The 19,387-nt window shown below is 54.4% G+C and overlaps 3 protein-coding genes and 1 non-coding gene across 4 annotated transcripts; 3 read left to right on the top strand and 1 right to left on the bottom strand.

The window, feature by feature from the left end:
* The first annotated feature begins 937 nt into the window (after positions 1-937).
* Positions 938-1,010, top strand: NCLIV_t130010. The gene has a single exon. It is a non-coding gene; the product is annotated as a tRNA-Val (tRNA).
* Positions 1,011-2,537: 1,527 nt separating this feature from the next.
* NCLIV_058320 (Strongly similar to lipoyltransferase, related) lies at positions 2,538-4,712 on the top strand (the record flags this gene model as incomplete). The annotated part of the gene is made up of 2 exons (XM_003885388.1): positions 2,538-2,572; positions 3,107-4,712. The coding sequence occupies 2 exons, from the start codon at positions 2,538-2,540 to the stop codon at positions 4,710-4,712; spliced, it is 1,641 nt and encodes a 546-aa protein (XP_003885437.1).
* Positions 4,713-13,571: 8,859 nt separating this feature from the next.
* Positions 13,572-14,801, top strand: NCLIV_058310 (putative vacuolar ATP synthase subunit c; the record flags this gene model as incomplete). Its single annotated transcript, XM_003885387.1, has 1 exon — positions 13,572-14,801. The coding sequence occupies one exon, from the start codon at positions 13,572-13,574 to the stop codon at positions 14,799-14,801; it is 1,230 nt and encodes a 409-aa protein (XP_003885436.1).
* A 2,763-nt stretch (positions 14,802-17,564) lies between these two features.
* Positions 17,565-18,065, bottom strand: NCLIV_058300 (hypothetical protein; the record flags this gene model as incomplete). Its single annotated transcript, XM_003885386.1, has 1 exon — positions 17,565-18,065. The coding sequence occupies one exon, from the start codon at positions 18,063-18,065 to the stop codon at positions 17,565-17,567; it is 501 nt and encodes a 166-aa protein (XP_003885435.1).
* Positions 18,066-19,387: the final 1,322 nt, after the last annotated feature.

Below are 19,387 nucleotides of genomic sequence, written 5' to 3'. Positions count from 1 at the left end.
CTCGCGTGTCGAGCGACTGGGGCTGCTCGGCAGTTCGGGGGAGTCGCGGACGAAAAGGATGCAAGAGAAGCGCAGAAGTGAAAAAAGGAGCTTTGTCGCGCCGGGCGACGACTTCTCAGAGTAAACGCTGAAAGCCAGGTGTTGCTTGGGTTCCGCGTGGACGCGAGTTTTCAGCCAGAGGCCACGCGACGACGCGCCCAGTGGAGGGGGGCTGCGAAAAGGAAGGAAACCGATGAACAGAAGGACAGGCAGAAGAAGGGACGGAAAGAGCAACAGGAAACGGAAGCGACAACAGAGGATGGTGAGGAAAGGACGTTGACGCGGAAGGCGCCGGCGGGAGAGTCGTCAGCGGAGAAGGCGCTTTGTGTTCACGGCGGATTTGAGGGATCACGGAACACAAGGACACGAAACAGACGAGGGAAATAGTTTACGGTTTAGATGCAAACTCAATGTTCTTTGGACCCCGTTTCACCAAGGGAGAGAAGCTGGTTACAGAAACAGGAAGAAATAGCCTCGTGAAAGTTTCCCGGTTACTAGTGTGCACGATCCCGAGGCGCGGCAACGCGCACACACGCCCTTGATTGACGGGAAGGGAAGACGAGGGGGGAAAACCCTAAACAGAAACGAAAAGAGGCTTTTTTCCGGGCTCGCAGTTCCGTTTTTACGCAGGGAAATGTCCAGAACAGAAAGACGGGCGCAAGCGACGTCGATATCAAGACACGAGTCCACTGCATGCCAGGTCTGTTCGCAACAAGTTACGCCATTCCTGGCACAAGGAAACACGGAAAGGCGAGCAACCGTTCCCTGCAGACACTCAGAAGAAGGGAAAAGAGCAAAGCGAACACATCTGAAAGGTGAAGGCCCAGGCCTAGAGGCCTATTCGGGGTGAAAATGCGTCTTTCGGAACAAGGCAATCGGAGAGTCTCTTTCCTTGCCAGCAGAGTTGGTGTAGTGGTTATCACGTCTGCCTTACACGCAGAAGGTCGCGGGTTCGAACCCCGCACTCTGTAGTGTGTTTTCGCTGAAAAGGACAGCAATTTGCTCATTCTCCTCTTGAAAATCGGACCGTTTGCCATTTCTGGTGTTGCAGCCTCATCGGGTGCTTTTTGCTGGCGCGTTTCGGCGGGCTCTACTGCGTTGTCTTGATCAGCGAACTCGCGCGTCGAGCGCTCTGCATGCGCGCCTCGATTGACCGTGATATCCGAGAGCAAAAATGTCCGAAACACACACTCGAGTGGAGAGAAAGGAACCCGTTAAGCATTGTTCCCCACCGCGTCACATGCGAGGCCTTGTTTTTCGACGGTCGTTCCGCGTCTGTTTTCACATTTCGGAGAAAAATCGGGAAGAAGCGACTCGTAGGGTACCACGAACGGCGGCCTGGACGAGCCTCAGGGCGACTGTTCGATGGCATGCGCAGATGCATTCTTGCCCGCCAGAACGCGACGGCGGACTCTGTGTTCCGATTTCTTCTCTTGAACACCCACGCCCTCCGCGTTCTTGGCGTTCCTCTCTCCATGGTATTTGCCACGTCTCCGCGTAGGTGTGAGCAGGCGCACCTGGCAAAGAAACAACGCTGCACAGCTCTGCACAGTTCTCCGCGATTTTGTCTCCGAACGCCGCTCCACAGCGTCCGCGTGTCGTCGTCTACCGTTTCTCGCCGCCAAGCATCTGACTGAGAAAAGCATAAAAACTCCGGATTTTCCCTCTCCGACACCGCGTAACGGACAAAGAGATGTTTTCTCGGGATACGGTACCCACTGGCAAACCGGCGAGGTACCGTTCCTGAAACGCCACGTGGCGTCTGAACCGCCACGTGGCGTCTGAACCGCCACGTTGACAGGAATCGGCTTCACCGGAATGTCGGATGAGTCCAGCAATTTGTGCCTCTTTCACCGGAGCCTGAGCTCTCTCCGGAGAGAATGGCGCGGATGTCGCGAATCACGCGGACCGAGCAGGGACGAGTGTAGCGGCCCGTCAAACGGCCGAGAAAAGCGCTCGGATGGGAATCTGTCCGGTCGCGCAACCGCGTTCTTCCATACTGGCATCTTCACGAGTTGGTACAGAGAATGGAGAGCCCCGGACAGGCAGTCGCTTCGCGTTGTGGGGATTTCGTCCGTTTCGCGATTTCCAGACGCGCTCCGGGCTGGGTCTCTTGCAAGAAGAGGAAAGTCCTTCCTCAGTCTTACCGAATTTCTGCGGCGCTCTCCAACCTTGTCTACTTGTTCATTTCGCTTTGTGGCATCTGGTTGACTGCACACTTCGCGTTCTGCTCTGAAGCGCTGGGTCACTCGGTGTACAGACACTCCCGCGAACTCCTTCACCCGAGACTTGCCGCGTCGTCCTCAAGGCCGACGTACTCAGACGTGCGTTTCTTCGCGCCGGTTTCGCCGCCGACTCCCCAAGTACCAAGGCGCTCCGAAACGTTCGGGCCGTGGCCGTTGTTCCGTCCAAAAGCAAATCAGGGAAAGAAAAGTTTGGAGCAAAAACGCGTTTCTCAGGAACGAGTTCTGGGCTTTGCCACGTCCTTACGGAGTTCGATGAAGCCACGCAAACAGCCGAGAGGGCCTCGCAGGTTTGTGTCTGGGGCGTCGGAGCTGTTGCGACGGGGTTCCAGATCTCGGCGGCCTGGCCGTGTTCGCGGGCATGCATGTCCTCCACGGTCGACCCTCAGAAACGTCGGCGCGTCTGTAGGCATGCCTTCTGTCGGCAGCAGATCCCTGCTCCAGTGCGCGTTCCTTTCGTTTCGGTCTGCAAACGTTCTCCTCAAAAGTTGGCAACGCCTCCAGCCGGACGAGGTGCGGAGCGCAACTGGACCATCCGGTGTCGGTCGACGACTGGGGGGAGGGCGAGGAAGCACACACAGGTGCCTTCTCTCGAAGTTCGGGAAACGGATAGAAAGTTGGAGAGCGAAGAATGTTCCCGTCCACGCTCTGTCTCATGCTTCGGCACACGCAACACCCAGTTCTGGGAGTGCCGCTCCAAGCGTCGTGCGCAACCATGCCTGCAGAAGGATCCTGTGGCGGGGAGTACGCAGCGGATGCTCGGGACGCGCCGGTCAGACGTGCTTGCGGAACTCTGAAAGCGTCTCTGACTTGGCGGTGGACAGAGACTGGAAGGCAGACGAGGGGAAAGCGGGCGACCGGAACTGCGTCGTGGTTGACTGGAGCGACCGCATTGTTCCGTATGAGGTCGCCTGGCGCCTCCAGCAAGTGATCGTTCAACTTCAGCAGCTGAGACTGAATCATGTGGAGCCGTCGGCGACTGTGTCTGAAGACACCGACGTTTGCTTCGGCCAAGGCCGCGTCAGTCACCCGAGTGGGGACAGACGCCGTCGTCTTGAGCTTTTGCCGGGGCTCGGAAAGCCTGGCCAAGGGCGCACACCTTGCGACTACGTCCTCCTCCTGCAACATCCGCCCGTTTACACGATTGGCCAGGGGGGAACGCCCGCGAATGTGTTGTTTCAAAGTGAAGTTCGAGAACTGCGCCTGCCTGCCGATCACGTGAGCGAAATGCAAACTGTGGACGGATGCCGCCGCCTGCTCTCGCGTCTCGTTCAAGAGGCAGAAGAAGCCCCCAGAGCTTCGTTCCATGGCCACGAAACCGGTCCCGAAAACGACGAGGGACAGGCAGATGTCTCCGTGTCTCTGCGACCCAGTTTTGGCGACGGTTTGGCGCAAACACCCGGACATATCGAACTGGAGAGCTGGCGGGAGTGCGGGTTTTCGGAAGGCACCGCAGGGAGACGCGGTTGTGAAGACAAGTGCAGGGAGGAACGGGCCGAATCGGCAGCAGGACTCACGCGAGGATTGGAACAAGACGGCGCGCAAACTGGGAGGCGCGGGGAAGCTCCGACAGTATGGAGAGTGGAACGTGGCGGTGAGGTGACGTATCATGCCCCCGGACAGCTTGTCCTGTACCCGCTTCTCGATCTGCGCTACCATTCCTGCGACCTTCGGTGGTACATTCAGTCTCTGGAGCAGATCGCCATCAACACGGTCGAACGGCTTTTCCGCAGCGATCACGCAGCCGCGGAGGGGAAACTCAACGGTCCGGAGGACAAGGCAAGGCACGTCGGGGTGGGTTCAAAACAGGACAGGTTTTCGGGACCGGAAGTTGAGCGAGGCCCTCGAGGAACGGCGGAGGGAAGTTCACGCGGATACAGAAGGCTCGGAACACCTGGAGTTTGGCTGCAAGGTGAAAAAGTATGTGCTGTCGGCGTCAAGGTGAAACGGTGGATTACGCATCATGGCCTCGCTCTAAATGTTTGCACAGATCTTTCTGGGTTCCACAAAATCGTGCCGTGCGGCCTCAGGGAAACGACGACAGGCAGACTGAAAGACTGGTGTGGCGGGCAGAGAAGAGCCGAAAGGTCTGTGTCACCCGAGAGCGGCGAATCGAAAGCTACGTACGGGCTGAAGAGCGGGAAGGAGAGACAGAAAGAAGAGAAACCCTATGGTAAAGGCCTTTCCGAAACCCATTCATCAGATGCTTCCGGCGTAGTGTCCCAGGATGATCCGGTAGAGACGGCACAGGAGCACGGGGAGGACAAGAAAGAGTCGCAAGACGGTCGAGAAACGAGAGATGGAGAACTTATGAAAGAAGTCGCACGGCTGGTGAAAGAAGAATTCGCAAGAGTCTTCTCTCTCAAGCTCGTCAACAGCCGGGGACCTGCCCACACGACGCTCCTCAACGATTCAGTTTCCGAATTCTAGTGCGCCGCCTTGCGCACACGAACCAGGAGGCAACATTGCAGTCAATCCTGTTCTCCCTTGGTTCTGCCCGGGTGTATCCATTGTAGATCAAAGGCAATGCGATATTGTCAGCGACAGTGGAGCGGGCCGTAGTGACGAAATCTCCTTCGATGGGCGGGCTGTTCGAATTAAGCCACAAGGCTCAGCGCGGCAACAGATGGAACGGTGAAGGGATCTTCGTGTGTCAACTCGTGAAGACTGAAAGTCGGTCGTCTCAAGCAATCGAGTCACAATAACGGTAGGCGCGCGAGCTCCATCCCGCTCAGTTCTTTTCTATATCTCTGACTGACGTGTTTTCGCTCGTGTTGAATAGTCCAAAAACGAAGAGGAAGGCAGCTTCGTGGATTTCTACGGCAACGGGAGCCCCGTCTTCGCGTAGTGGTACCTGAGTGGCAATGTCTCCTTAATGGCCATTCAATCTTTTCTACTCCAGAGTGCTGAATGATAGCGGTCGCGTGGTGATCCGGGCATTTCGTCTTCTACTTCGATTGTTGTTGCGCCTCGGCGATCAGAAACACACAGAATAGCAACATCGCCATCAAGTTTGGAGCGGTTGCCAATCCTTCGCTGAAATGTGGACAAGAAAACTGCTGCAAGAGCGTTTCACGAGGGGCAACACATGGTCATTGATCCAGGTGCATCGTTCACTCTGCCATGATCTCTATAGTAAACTGTCGTAAAACAGGACGGCGATAGACTCTCAGCGGTTGTCAAAATGAAGTTCTTCTTTATAAACAGTGTCCCGTGTGTCAGTCGAAGCGTCAGCACTATCATTTTCTGCTCTGCTTCGATTGCTCGTGCTTGGCCGACGGATGTAGCAACTGCGCATGCCATGGACCCTCCAAGGGCCGAGCCACAACACGAGAGGCAGCCACTGTCGCTCCGGTGATGTGACGACAGGCTGTCCTCTTGATTCGCAACAATGGTTTTTCGCGGAAGAGCTACCATGGCACCGTAGTAAGGTGAGGTGTAAGATAAAAAGGGCGGCAGAGTAGATCTCCAAATCCGCTGGAGGAGTGTGACGTTAGCTGTCTATCGAGCTGCGCATCGGAAATCTTGCGCATCACAAGCCTGGACTGCCCTCCGGACTCAATATAAAAGTGCCGGTGACGCTCGGGGCATACCCGTGGTTCAATCGCCATGTCAATGGCGTGTCAAGAACTTTTCGGGTGTCCTTTGAGGTGCTGCAGATGTGTTATCTGCCACGCTTTCTCGTCGGAGCCAAGTCTCGACCGTTTTCCTGGTCGTCTCCACAGCAACGTGCCTGCCTGGATGGGGCCCGACGCGAACGCAAGTTGAGATATTTTCCTCTGTGTGTTGACATTGGCGCTGCCTTGTGCCGATGTCCGTAACGCAGAAAGCACGCAAACGCCATTCGTCAGCCGGTTCCGGTTGTTTGCCTCGAGGCGCGAACACCCCAAAGGGGCGGCGTAGACGTCTCTCGAGGCACAGAGCCGAGTCGATGGTATTGTAGCAACATTTCCGTGGCCGCGCTCTGACGGATTGCTGATCTTGTACAACACCAGATGTACCGGTTATCCCTCCAGTCTACGAGTCGCAGTGCTACGAGCAATTACCGACCAGCACACTTTCTGTAGCGTTTCACACCGTAAAACGAGGGCTGTACGAGCGACGCCAAGAAGCCCTCTTTTTGCGTAGGGTCATCCCAGTAGAGGCGAGAAGGTGGGAGGAGTCGATTTCTCTATCTTCCCAGTGTAGTCAAAAGGACGAGCGCGGGGGCTGGATACCCGCCGAGGTAAAGTTTGTGGGACGAGTATCGGACGAGGGTTGGCTGCCTTTGTCGCCGTTGTTGATGAAACTGTAGAGTTCCCCATCCCACGCTGAGTGCCCCGTTCCAAGAGTGAATTTTGGCACGGAGCAATGTAGCAAGCGAACTAAGAATTTTTTCACCATGCTGCGCTCCCCCCGGACCGGTCGATGTCTTAATTCGTGCGTGGCGGCTACAGGGGGAGACTGCTGTGAGGGTCGGTGTGTGTTGGGGTACCGCATAGAGGCGGGCAAGAAGCCGCAACATTGGTCCCTCTGATTCCGTCCGGTATCCAAAAGTGTCTGGCTAGTAAGTCAAATTTAAGCAGCTTTGACGCTTTTTTTGTCGCGGTTGCCTTTAATTGTTTCAGTTGATATCGCATCTCGTTCTCATCTTCTCAGCTCACCGGCTAACCTCAGCGACTTGGAAACCGTTCTCCGGGGGCGACACCGCTCGCGCAGTCTGCTCGATTCAGTCAGCTTGTTCCTTTACGGGTGCCCCCGCCAAAACTGGATTTGTTTATTTGTACGCGACAGAGCTAAGCTCGCTTGCCGTGATGAGCTTTCGAACTTGAGAGAAGGCGAAAAACACCATCGCGCCTCCGACAGCACCGGCTGCAGCAGGTGGAGAAGTACGTGACTGGGCATCTCTCTCCTTAAATTCACCCTTACCCGTATTAAATTCGTATCTCATATTTAAGAAATCATCCCATTTTTCAAGCAAGGGTTCCCTCCTTTTTGTGTGCAGGCCAGCACAGCCACCTCGCGTTCTCTTGAATTTCATCTCCGTGTCATTTCCCAGTTCGTAATGGTATTGCCTGGCTGACAGAAGCAGCGGTATTCATTCGACAACCTGTTTGTTGTACCAGAAGTTGCATTGTTTTCTCTGGTGCCTGCCGGGTCCGGGGCCAGCCTATTAGGCGCCCGTGCTCGCAAGCAACGGAAGGTCTGGTACCTTCGCCACTCGTTCTCCCGACAGACTCTTGTTCTGAGAATTGGCCGTTATCGCTGGGACTGAGGAGGGGATGCCTGTTTACACAGCCACCAAGATGACGAGCGCTTTACAGACATCCGCGATGACTTTATGGCCCCGGTCCGCAAGGCATACATCTACACAATCAGCAGTCAATTCCATGTTCTCGTTGGTTGTTAAATTGATTTTTTCTTTGGCGTGTTCTGCCGGATGGGCTGTTGGACAAGATGCTGTAGATCTACAGAATCTCACGCCGCCTCTTCCGAAGGCAGATTTTACCGTCGTTGTTCCAAAATCGAACTTACCAAATGAGGAGTTCACCTATTTGTCTCTGTTGCCGAATCAGAGAATGATGATTGTCCTGGAAGATCCCAATGCGGTTCGTGTGTGGCCCCGAAATATACTCACCGAAGCGTACGATGTAGACGACGGATTGTGTGACCTTGGTTCGCTCAAGTCATACATGTATCTTTTTGGAAATACACCCATAAGTTATCACTTCTGGCAAGTGACATATCATACGCGCGCTGGCTCTGACACGAACACCAAGTCGTTGGTTTTTATCGCTCCTCCGCGGGAATATCACACCTACCGCAAGCAAGAATTCTGCTTCCACTTCCGCGACAGAAAAGGCAGCGGCTCCATGTTTGTGGTCGTTAAAGCATCACAGGCAACGCGTGGCGGACCTGCCAGCGTATTTCTTGTAATCGGGAGTCTATTGCCGTTCCTTGCCTCTCTCTCCTATTCTTAAGCCTCCGACATGCAGGCAGTGATGTTTGGATTATTTGGGCTCTACGGTGAGTCGGGGAGAGGTGCAGGCGACAGGGACAGCTGTACTTTACACAAAAACCAGCCGCCGTGGCACTTGACACAACTCAGCTGTATTCAAATGGAATTTTGTTCAGTTGATGCCATATGGGCGCCTCCACCCCTCCATGCAGTCCCTGAAGGACCCCCTTCTTCCGTGGTTTGGGCGTTTCCGGGTCATTACCCGTCCTTCGTACAGTTATGCAAATGCCCAGCCGTTCACGGTTTTTTCAAGACATCCTCGTCTCTGTATCGGAGACGACCTGCCGGGTCAATCCGTGAGTGTCATTGTTGCTCGGCGCGGCATTCGGTGTGGACGTTTCGAAGGCCGCATTTTGTGCTCGTGGGGTGGAAATGAGATTGCATGTTGCTTTCTTTCCCTCCACAGGGTTTGTGCGTGTTTTGGGCGTGACAGTACAGAGTTGCCTGACCATGTGTGTTTGCTACTGGCTAGTGTGTCTACCTTTCGCGCATGTATCCTATTGAGCGTGGGAGCACTTGCGCTCACACATGCTTGCTCATCGCAAGTATCGCGTGCGACAGAGGGAGTAACGGGCTCTTCAGAATTCGCGTGGAAACCATTCCGATATGACAAAATAATTTCGGTCACCAGAAGGGAACAGTTCAACATGAATTGTGTTGCGTACCTCAGCTTGTTGCAACCGTGTAGTGCCCGTGTGCATCAAGAACAAACCTTTCTTCCGTCATTGTGCCATGCGGATAGCCGTATGCGCATGGTGTGAAGAGAATAAATCCGTAAAGGAAAGTTCGATGGAGCTGACCGATACCAACTGTCACGGGAGAACCCACGAACATATATAGGGTGAAAGCGAAAAATATCAGCGAAACTCGGAATTTGTCGAGGGGCCTGGCGCCGCCACACTTCTCGGACACACCGCGCAGGCTAGTGGCCGTAGCGAGAAGCACATAGATCTTGTCTAGTGGAGTATCTTGCGCTTCCGAATTCCTCAGTTGTCTAACTTTTTTTACACATTGGCTTTCCCGCTGTTGTCCGCTCTGCTTAAACTGACGGATTAACTCGGTACGCATCGAGCAAGCATTCGTGATGTCAATGTTATCAGGCGTGTCGATACTTTTCCGTATACCCTGGTAGTTCGCACCCCTCTGGACCTCTGACATGGTTCACCGAAGCCACTGGCATTCAGCCCCATCGCTGCCAGATTTTGAACACCTGTTGAACCCAGGTGCAGATACCCCCGCTCCACCGTCAGTGTTATCTTCGGTATTGGCCGTCCTGGTTTCGTCGCTGCTCGCCGTTTCGACAAAAATATAGCTTGTATGTTGACTCAGTTTCGTCTGGTGCCGCACTCTTCGTTTCCATCTCAATGCCCACACTGCGGACTGGCGCATATAAGCGCTGCATTGCATCATCAACTGGATCACACTAACGCGTGTAATCGGCTGTCATGGGATCCTAACCAAGTTTATTTTCGTCACATAAAGGGATTTTTTCGTGAATTGAAATGGCCCTTGTTCTGGTTTGATCTCGCGCAGGACCTTTGTCACCACGCGTACTTTATTTGCCGGTACACAGATCGCGAAGGCGCGGCACCGCCTTTGAGAGACTTCCTCGCTAATAATAGTCACCGTGGTCCATAGATGAGCCAGGAGCTCGCACATCCGTTTGCAGGATCCCTCATCGAAGGGTCCGCGTTCTCACCCCTAGCAGTGGCGCTAGGCTTGGAAAAGGCGAAAGTCCCTGCTGCTGCTGCTGTTAACGACTATGCACCTACCTTCCATACATTTCACAGGGATCCTTGATACCCACAACACTCCCATTTGTGATGCCCGCTACGCCGACACATTCCGTTTGGACTGGTAAACGACACCGAATTTGTCGTTCTTTCGCTCAACTGGCTGTGTTGCTTGCCTCTTCAATATTGTGTTGTCCAGAAATCTGGAGTCTCCCTGCCAGTCTTGTTTCGAGGCTGATTCCTCGTGGACCAGGCAGTATGTGTCTACAGCCACAGGTTCTCGCCCACCTGGTGTAAGGGCTACAGTCGGTAAGACAGTTCGGATGGAAATCAATTTCAGGCAGTTAATCGTTTCAGCAGTGGCTGCAGAAGAAAAAATAAGAATTTCCCCTGGGGATGTACAGAAACGCTTGAAAGAAATCCACATTCCCCCGTTGTTGAGGGAAATGCAGCGTCTTACGGATGAGCTTTCTGAATCGCTCTTTTTTCCATTTCAGTCAGTTCCACCGGAAATTCTGATGCTGCTACATCCGTGTAGACCAGTTTAAAAGGTCAACATAACCACTGTCAATATACACTCTGCGCCCGAGGCGTTTGCCATGGCGACCAGCTTCTCTCCACTGCTGCAGTTTCAGCAGGACGCAGCGCTACGCCGCACCAAACGGACCCAATCCATAGCGCTTACCATAAGCTTACAGCTGAGGAAAATATTTGAAAGGGAGGGAAGCAATGAGCCTCCCGGCGAACCGTGTTTAAACCTGTGATAGCCCTCGCGTTGCCTTTTGTGAAACTCACTTCCGCACGTTAACGCGTCCTATTGGAGGCACAGACGACAAGGAAAACTGAGCAGAAGAACAGACCCCCAAGAACTTGGTTGTCAGTATGTCGTAACTGAGGTCATATTCAGCATCACCAGTACCACGAAGCCTCGATTGGGACTGCTTAAGACATCTAAAATATTTCGGTTTCAACCCTATTCCGGGCACATCTTGTATTTTATCGGTACTACCACAGCATATGTAAGGCGGCTCCAAAATCCGGCTATATGCGAGAACTGTAAGACCCGTAAACATCCAGAAACTGTTTAGCGTATGCAGGCAAGTGGCCACAGTATGCAAGGACGGCTACAGGCGGCGCCTAGTCAGTCGTTCCCCACTTTTCCCGAATCCGCTGCTCAAGCTGCACAGAATCGCTACAGCAATTTTCCGACCTTCATCTGCACCGCTGGAATTGTTGTTTTCTTTGTGCACGACCAAGATTATCGTTATTCTCTCTCGGATTGCTCGAATCGCATGCATTGTGAAGCCTCGACTGTCGATCCGCCAAACGCAGTTGGTCAGGGTGTGTGCATTGCCGTGGCCGAGTCGGCTGCTCGTTTTTCACACAGGAAGCAGAGAAAAAGACGGTTTTGGTATGTCCCGGTGTTGCGCGTGTTGGCGCGAAAGTAACCCACGATAGACGCAAGTTGTTTGACAAAGAGAACGGCACAGTTCCACGAGAAGCATACGTGGGAGTCCTAACTCACTGCAAAAACCAGCCCCCGGCAGCTAAACCTGGTGGGTGGAGCCGCGACTCTACAGAGAGTCTTTTTTCTGTAGCTACCTCTCACGCGCTTGGGAGAAAGCTTTTCTTGAAAGCGCGTGAAAAGCAAAACAAAGAACTCGCCCGCTACCGTCTTTTCCGCTCCACTCTCCTTTTCAACTGACCGGTGCCAAAAAAGACGCCGCTACCCTTTTTTTCCAAAGCGAGTGCTTCTCCTTTTCTCGCCACGACGCTCTTTTAGACTGCGACTCAGTGAGCGTTCCATCTTCCTAATCGCACATCTACAACACAGACAGGCCGACGTCGATTTCCGTGTTCAGGAAAGCGCCTTTTCTCCCCGCTTCCGTGGAAATCTTTCGCGGCAAAGCCGAAGGCACTCCGCTATGACATTCTCCGAGACTAAAGCGTGGTTTTAAAGCGTAGACTAAACGCTTCTGACCTCGTTCGGAACCGGCAATCGATTGCGAGTGTCGTCTCGGGCGTTCCCCAAAGCGTATATGCGTATATTCACAGGGCATACAGAAAGTAGGGACGGTCGAAGGTGTCGCCTGTGCCGTCTGAGACTCCCCTCTTGTGTGGATTTTCCGGAGCTCTTGCTCCGTAGTCTTCTGCTGCGTTCCTCCTCGTCTTCTAGCGTTCTCTCCAGCGTCTCCTCTCCGACTGCGCCGTCCCGTCCGACACATACGCGGCAGCGTTACGCGCCTCCTGCGCGCCCTCTTCTCTGAATCGCCTGTGGCATCATTCCCGTGTGGAGATCCGGGCCCGTTCAGCTGGTTGTCTCTCCACATCTGGGTGCCGGCAATTTCCAGTCGCAAATCAGAGCACCCCCGTTTGCGCGTACCCCAGCATCGCCCGGACGACGCCAAGTGTGCTTCTTCGCGCCTCCGGGGTCCGCGCGTTGCGATTTTTTCCCCTGTTGTAAACAGCCCTTGCCTATATCCGTCGTGTTTCTTCTCTTCTACTTCTTGCCGTTCTGAGGCGCTTTGTCCATCTGCTTGCATTTCGAACACACGTTTCTTCCTGCTTCATCTCGCATCATCAATTTAACTCTGGCCACCCTCGCTGCCGCTCCCACACGCTCTTTCCCTTCGGCTCTCTGGTCTTTTCGCTGTCACTCCGCGGGAGGTCTGAACATTCTACCTTTTCGCCGGCGTTTTTGGGGCTTCGCCCCGTCTCGTGTCTTTGCGTCGTTTGCAACCTGTCTGTGCGTTATAACGCGGAATCAAGAGACCCAGGTGTCCAACGGCATCGCCTTCGGATTCCCTGTGGCATGGCCAGGAGCCGCCGCCGTTTCCCTTCTCACAATCTCGTTCTTTCATTCTCGCCTGTCGGTGAACCAGTTGTAATTACACGCTGCAGTATTCTCTGCACATCGCGGCATCTTTCCTAGTTTCTCAATTTGGCCTTGCGTGTTCTCCCCTCCTTCGGCAATCTCATCGCGGGGGGGTGTCGAGACAGTCCGTGACTTGTATACCCTGTGTATGTCAGTTTTTTCTGCGCCCTCCCCTCGCATGCCGTCCCCATCAGGGTCCTCTCTGCTGTCGAGTCGTCCTCTGCGCACGTGGGCGTCCCTCGGAGTCGTTCCCCTTCTTTCTTCTCTTCCTCTCTCTTGGCGATTCACGCGATTTGGGTTGCCCCGCCACTCCCCCGCGTCTCGTCTGCTACCGTGAAAGCCGTCTCTGCTCAGGTTCCCCCGGCGAGTAATCCCGTCGTCCCCATCGTTCGTCTCTCCGCCCCCGTTTCCCCGCTTCACTTCCTCAGCCTGCGTCCGCTCTTGCAAAAGGCATCCACTGTCGCTCACTCGTTCTCTGCTTCAGAGCCAGCATCGCGCGATCTCGAAAAGGCAACCTTCTGCTCCGCTCGTTTGGCTGTTTCTTCCTCTCCTCTCCTCTTTAATCTCTCTCCGTCTCTTCCTGTCTCGGGGGTGTGTGGCTTTTCCGTTCCGTCTTCGCCCCGTTCCCTCCGGCCTTTCTGCCGTTCTTCCCGCGTTTGTCTCCTGTTGGTGCGCTCGCCACGATGTTGGGGACAGGGCCCTCGCCGGGGGAGGGAGGCTCTCGGACGTCTCCGTACTGGATTGTGGCGTGCAACACGGACGAGTCGCACAGCGCAGAGCAGATCTTTAGCTCATTGAAGCGCGCGGTTCTGGGTCCGCGCAACGCGTTGTGCGATGAGGCGTGTCTGCTGGACATTCCGCACCTCAAGTTTGGGACTTTCGACGACTTGATTCGGTCGGTGGACATCTTGCAGAAACAGGACGCGTACGTAGAGAGCGTGATTCGGCGGATCGAGCGGCAGGCCCTCGAGATTGATCCGGACTGCGAGTTGAAGGTTGTGTGGCAGCGACACTCTCTGACGGTGGACCAGTACATTCGGCGTTTCCAGTGGGACGACGCCAAGTATCCGCGTCTCCGGGCGATCTCCGAGAACCTCGACACTCTCGTCCAGTCTGTGACGAAGACGGACGACGAGGTGCGCGCCAAAGTCGCCGTCTGGCAAGAAGTTCGCCAGCAAATGGCCAACACGGCGGCGGGGAAGAAGACGGGGCCGGTGAACTACTTTCAGCGCGACTTGATTGACGTCTTGTCACCGGAAACCGTGCGCGAAGACGACTTCTTGAACACGGAACACCTCACGACTGCCGTCGTTGTTGTGCCTCGCGGCCACGAGCGCGAGTGGGAACAGACGTACGAGAGCCTCGACGCGTTCGTGGTCCCGCGGAGCTCGCGGAAGTTCAACGTCGCGGAGGACGCGGACGGGAACGCGCTCTGGCGGGTCATCCTGTTCACCTCGCACGTGCCCGCCTTCCGACAAGCCGCGCAGGCGAAGAAGTTCATCGTGCGCGACTTCAAGTACAGCGAACAGACCTACAGAGAGACCGTGCTCGCGCGGTCCCGCGTCGAAGCCGAGAAAACCAAGCAAGAAACCTTTTTGAGTCGCGTCTGCTTCGCCGCCTTCTCCGACATCTTCGTCGCCTGGATGCATCTCAAGGTCATGCGCACCTTCTGCGAGGCCATTCTCCGCTTCGGCGTCCCGCCGGAGTTCGCCGCCTTCGTCCTGCGCCCCGTCAGCGAAGCCAAGGAGAAGAAACTCCGCTCTGAACTGGATAAACTGTTCTCGCCGAAAGGCGGCTTCGGAAACAGCTACTTCACCGGGGGAAAAGACGACCCCGGCAGCGACGATGAAGACTTCTTCCCGTACATTTGGCTGTCGCTGCAGCCCTTTGGCACGCACCGCAGTTCGGCCTGAGGATCGGGCGGCGAGGCGACCGCGGAAGGGGGCAGAGAACAAATGGTGGAGGGACGTGCGGGGCCCGGGGAGAGAGAAGGTAAAAGAAATCGCCAGAGTGAAGCGAGACAAGAAAGCGCGCTGGGAAGCGGCGTGGGAGGAAGTCAGGAAATGTAAGAGATGAGGGATGTAGACGCGAGGCGGGCGCGCGCGAGAGGGAGACCGAGAGAAACAAAGCGAATGGGAAGGGAATCTCAAGGCGCCGGAGGACGCAAGAGAAAACATGACATTCCGGGGAGCGGTGAAGGCGCGGGTGCATGCACTGCAACAGCGAACGTCGACAATCCGGAAGCAACGAAACCGGCAACGAAGCAGAGTGTCTTAGCCGTAAGACGGCCGCGATCTCGGAAGGCCCCAGCCGAGAGCAACTGGACGTCATCTGTGTCGCTTGTGACGGAAAAGGAAAACGGCCAATGCACACACGATACAAAGCAGGGGACGCGACCTCAGCGTTTACAGTATTACACGCGCCTTACAGATGCGTATATAAACATCTCCAGATATATATTTGTATGTGCATGTCGAGTACGGCGGTGGAAGGGCAGTCAGGAGGAAGAAAAAAGGCGTGCGGCAGTGGAGAGAAACTCTGCTGCGAGTAGATTGGAAGGTTTGCAAGTTCCAGCACCTCAAAAGAGCGAGCGGTCGCCTGGTCAAAAAATGCGTCAAAGTTGATGATTTACTTAAGCTCGACGTTTCTCGCAGACATTCGTGCGTCATTGCTGTTTCTCGGCCCCGCCTGGTCATGAGAGAAAAGGTTTGTGGACCTTTTTGTAACAGTTTTGCGTCCAAGTCAGGAATGCGGAGGCACCTAACTTCATGGCATACATGGCTTTTGTACGCTTTTATTACGGCATGCTTCTTGTGAAAATGTGTACATTTTCATAGATAAGGACGTATCTCGGGTTTCTGTGAATGCGTATTTGCCTACCAAGGGAGGGTATCTGGACTAGTCAGTTGCTTGATTACAAACCGACCCGTGGCGTGACGTGAAACGTGCAGTTAAGGAAACCTTTTTCCGAGCCGACACACGCGGATTGCAGAGCCTTTTTTCTCACAAAAACCGCGGAAACTGCGCTGGGGAGGATCACCCCACGTCGCGGAAGGTGAAACTGTTTCCGAGCTTCTTCCTCGTCGCAGCACGCTAGCGCTGCATGTGAGACGGATCCGCCTGGGGTGGAGAATTCCACCCGCCGAGAACTTTTTTTATTCGTTTGCAAGGACTCGGAAAAAGCGGAAAACGCGTGCCGCCAGCCTGCACACCCACGACGATGTTCGAGTTTTGGTCTGACTCCCCGCACTCTCACATCCGACGTTGTCTTCATCTATGCCTCGGAAGAGTTCGTTATCGCCTCTCATCGTAAAACGAAGGCCCCACCTATCAAAGACAGTGCGGCGTTTTTATATTGATCTCTCTATATAAATGCCCATAAGAGAGCAGGCACCTTTTCCAGCCTTTTGTGGGAAGACACACTCAAAACATTGGATTGATACGTGGTCCGCGAAGCCACACACAACGGCGACAAGGACATCTTCTCTTCCAAGGGCAAAAACTCGGAACCCGCCAAAGTTCTCGAGCATCACGGTGTAGTGGCGACCAAGTTCAGGACACTCTCCATGTGCGATGGCGTTAGCTAAAGTGTAAATGTCTCTCATCTTGTAGCTGAGTGCTTGTGCTTCTCGGTGCAGCGCCAGTGAAAGTGCGCCAGGTCTCAGGTTTTGTCGTGTGCCTCACGGCTACGCACAACTCCCGCCTTCAAATGATTCATCACAGGAATCATCCGTGCTGCGACACCTCCGGTATCTCCGAAGCCTATTCAAGGCAGGGCACCATTTCATACAAACATGCTTACACCGGTACATTAGCGTATGCTTCCCCTGGGTCCCTCCACCCTGGACATATCGCACACAGTCCTTACACTATCGTGAAAAGAGTGCACGTGATCCGACCATACCCCCCGGTGTGGCTGACAACGCTAGATGCCTCTTACCGCGGAACACCAGGCATCTCTGAGTGGACTTGGAACACACAACGCTTGAAGGCAGTTGGCTGATGTAGATCGTGGCGCCATTTATCCAAAAGACACGAAAATAGCTGCTGGCATTCGACAAAGGCCCGTGGGAACTGTGGACTCCTCGGCGTGTGTTCCGAGTTTTGCCGTGCGACAAGACCTTTAAGTTTATGCGGTGGATTCTCTTGTTCCCTCATTCCACATTATGATTAAGCACGATCAAGGAGAGGAAAGCGTATGTATCGGCGATGTGTTCACACTCAGACGCATCTAAACATATCTACACACCGGCAACTGCCGCGAATCATAAAAAGAAAGCGCCTCCTCCGGAAAAGGCGCGACAAAATACAGGCACGAGATCGCCCAAACCCTCTATGAAAGCCAGCTTGTTAACGGCAGCCACACATAACAGAGCACCTCTCAAAAAGACAACGCGGCTTTTCCTCTATATATCCAGCATAGAGAGACCCTTTCGTGGAAATATATGGCTTCTCGACAGCTCATTTAAAATGATCCCACTCCTCCTGGAGGCAGAGGAAACACATCTCTGGCGTATATTTTTGAAGAGACACACATTTATACATGCATAAATGTATAGGTATACTTCCCCGCGAAAAAGGCGCGAAACTAAGCAGAGAGCTGCTTCTTTGGGTGTGTTGTGACCCCGGCTCGGTTCTTAAGGCACGACGCTCGGGGTCCTTGTGACTGTTTTTGTTCAGTGCTTCTTGCCCGTTTTCTTCCCCTTCTTCGCAAGGGCTTTCTTGTTAGGAGCAGCGGCCTTCTTTGGCACCTTTTTCTGGGTTTTCTTCGCCATCGCGGGTGTTCTCTTCTTGGCAACTTTGGCGGGACGAGCTGCCTTCTTCTTCATGGGTGTCGCGACAGACCCGGAAGACGCAACGGCAACGTCGTTGCTGGGTGCACTGCTAGAGTGAAGCTCTCTGTCAGAAGAAACCTTCTTCATGGCCGACGCGGGTTTCTTTGCAACGCCACGATCCACTTTCTTGACCATCTTTTTCGGGCTAACCTTCTTCCTCGCAGCTTTTTCCCCGCTGGCCGCCGCGGGTTTCTTCATGGGGCGCGGCGGGACGACACCGGCCGCACGCGTCTTCTTGCCCATTTTTTTGGGAGTTGGAGCTCCAGAAGAAGCGCTCTTCGCCATAGCGCGGCCACCACGAGAAGAAGCTCCAGCTGGAGTGGCCTTCGCTTTCTTCGCCATCTTGACAAGCCCAGAAAAAACAGAAATGCACGGGGGCCTCGGAAATAAAAAAAAGTACGCGAGAAGTGAAAAACCAAGAAAAAAAGGTTTCTCGCACACTAGACAGGAAAATTATATGACTCAGCAAACTCTGGAGAAACTCAACCGGATTTTCCGGAAAAGGTGCCGCACGCGCAAGCGCGGCCCGACACGCACAAGAACAAGTCAGGCAACACCACCCCGAACGCCTGAAGAGAAGGATCGGCAGGGCGCTCGCTCTCTCTCAAGCCTCTAGCGACAGAACTCTCGGACGAGAGAGAGGCGGCCACTGCGCGAAGTGTGTGTTCGCTGGATGTGTGTTCGCAACTTCACACGGTTTTGAAGTGCACGGAGAAACGTACTCTGTGCGCCGCATGTATGTAGCGCAGAGAAGACGTGGCGAAAAGCCAGAGACAAAAAATCGGGGGAAACACAGCCGCCGCACAGCCCCGTCCGAACACTTTGGAAACGAGGGCACGGGCTCCACCGACGCAGCCAAACTCTCTAAATCCCACTAAAACGAGAATGCGCTCTGCAAGCGACACAGATTCGGACACACACACGGACTAGAACGTAGACCCAATCTACGGAACTGGCAAAAAGAACACAAGACAGTTCACTTCCGGAGATGCGGAACCCGATAAACAGAAGAGAGGCAGCCTGAAGAAAATGCTCGCATCCCGGAAGCACGAACCGAGATCAAATCAGAAGAAAGTAGCAAAAGCGTACGCGATCAATTGGTGGGTAAAAACTACCCAGTCGCAAAAATCGAAAATCAAAAATGATCTACCCAGAATCCCAAACTGTGAGTCTGATATAAACCGCGAACCTCGGCCGCGTACCCACGCCGTTCAGACGGGCAGAAACGAGAGGCCTGTTCTGCACGCTCGCTCAGCTGTCCCAAAGTTTGGTTTCGGAAGGCAACACCCAGCGGGAGCGTTCCACGTAGACATGCCGTAGGTTTTTCAGAGAACACACTCGTAAAAGACGTACACCTCAGCCTTTGTCGAGAGACAGTCTGACTTTCGGGTTTCTGATCATCAGACCGTCGCTTGCCAGTTGGACGACCCACAAACAACACATTTCGAGATGCGGATCGTCTCGCAAACTCGAAAACTGCGTCGCTTGTTTCGTCTCAAGCGGTGTGAACGCGCTGGTCGGTCGGCGGGGGGGGGGGGGCCACGTTTCGCGGGTTAGAGAGCGGACGGGGTAGAGGGGTAGCCAGGATATTCCCAAAGTTCTGCGACGACCTGGAGAGGGGCAACGCAATGTCCGAACGTAAGAAGGGGTACGCGCGCCATGCG

Source organism: Neospora caninum, chromosome XI (genome assembly GCF_000208865.1).
Source record: "Neospora caninum Liverpool complete genome, chromosome XI".
Classification (NCBI taxonomy): domain Eukaryota; phylum Apicomplexa; class Conoidasida; order Eucoccidiorida; family Sarcocystidae; genus Neospora; species Neospora caninum.
Note: the sequence above shows the minus strand (reverse complement) of the source record. Positions and strands in the feature narration are given on the sequence as shown.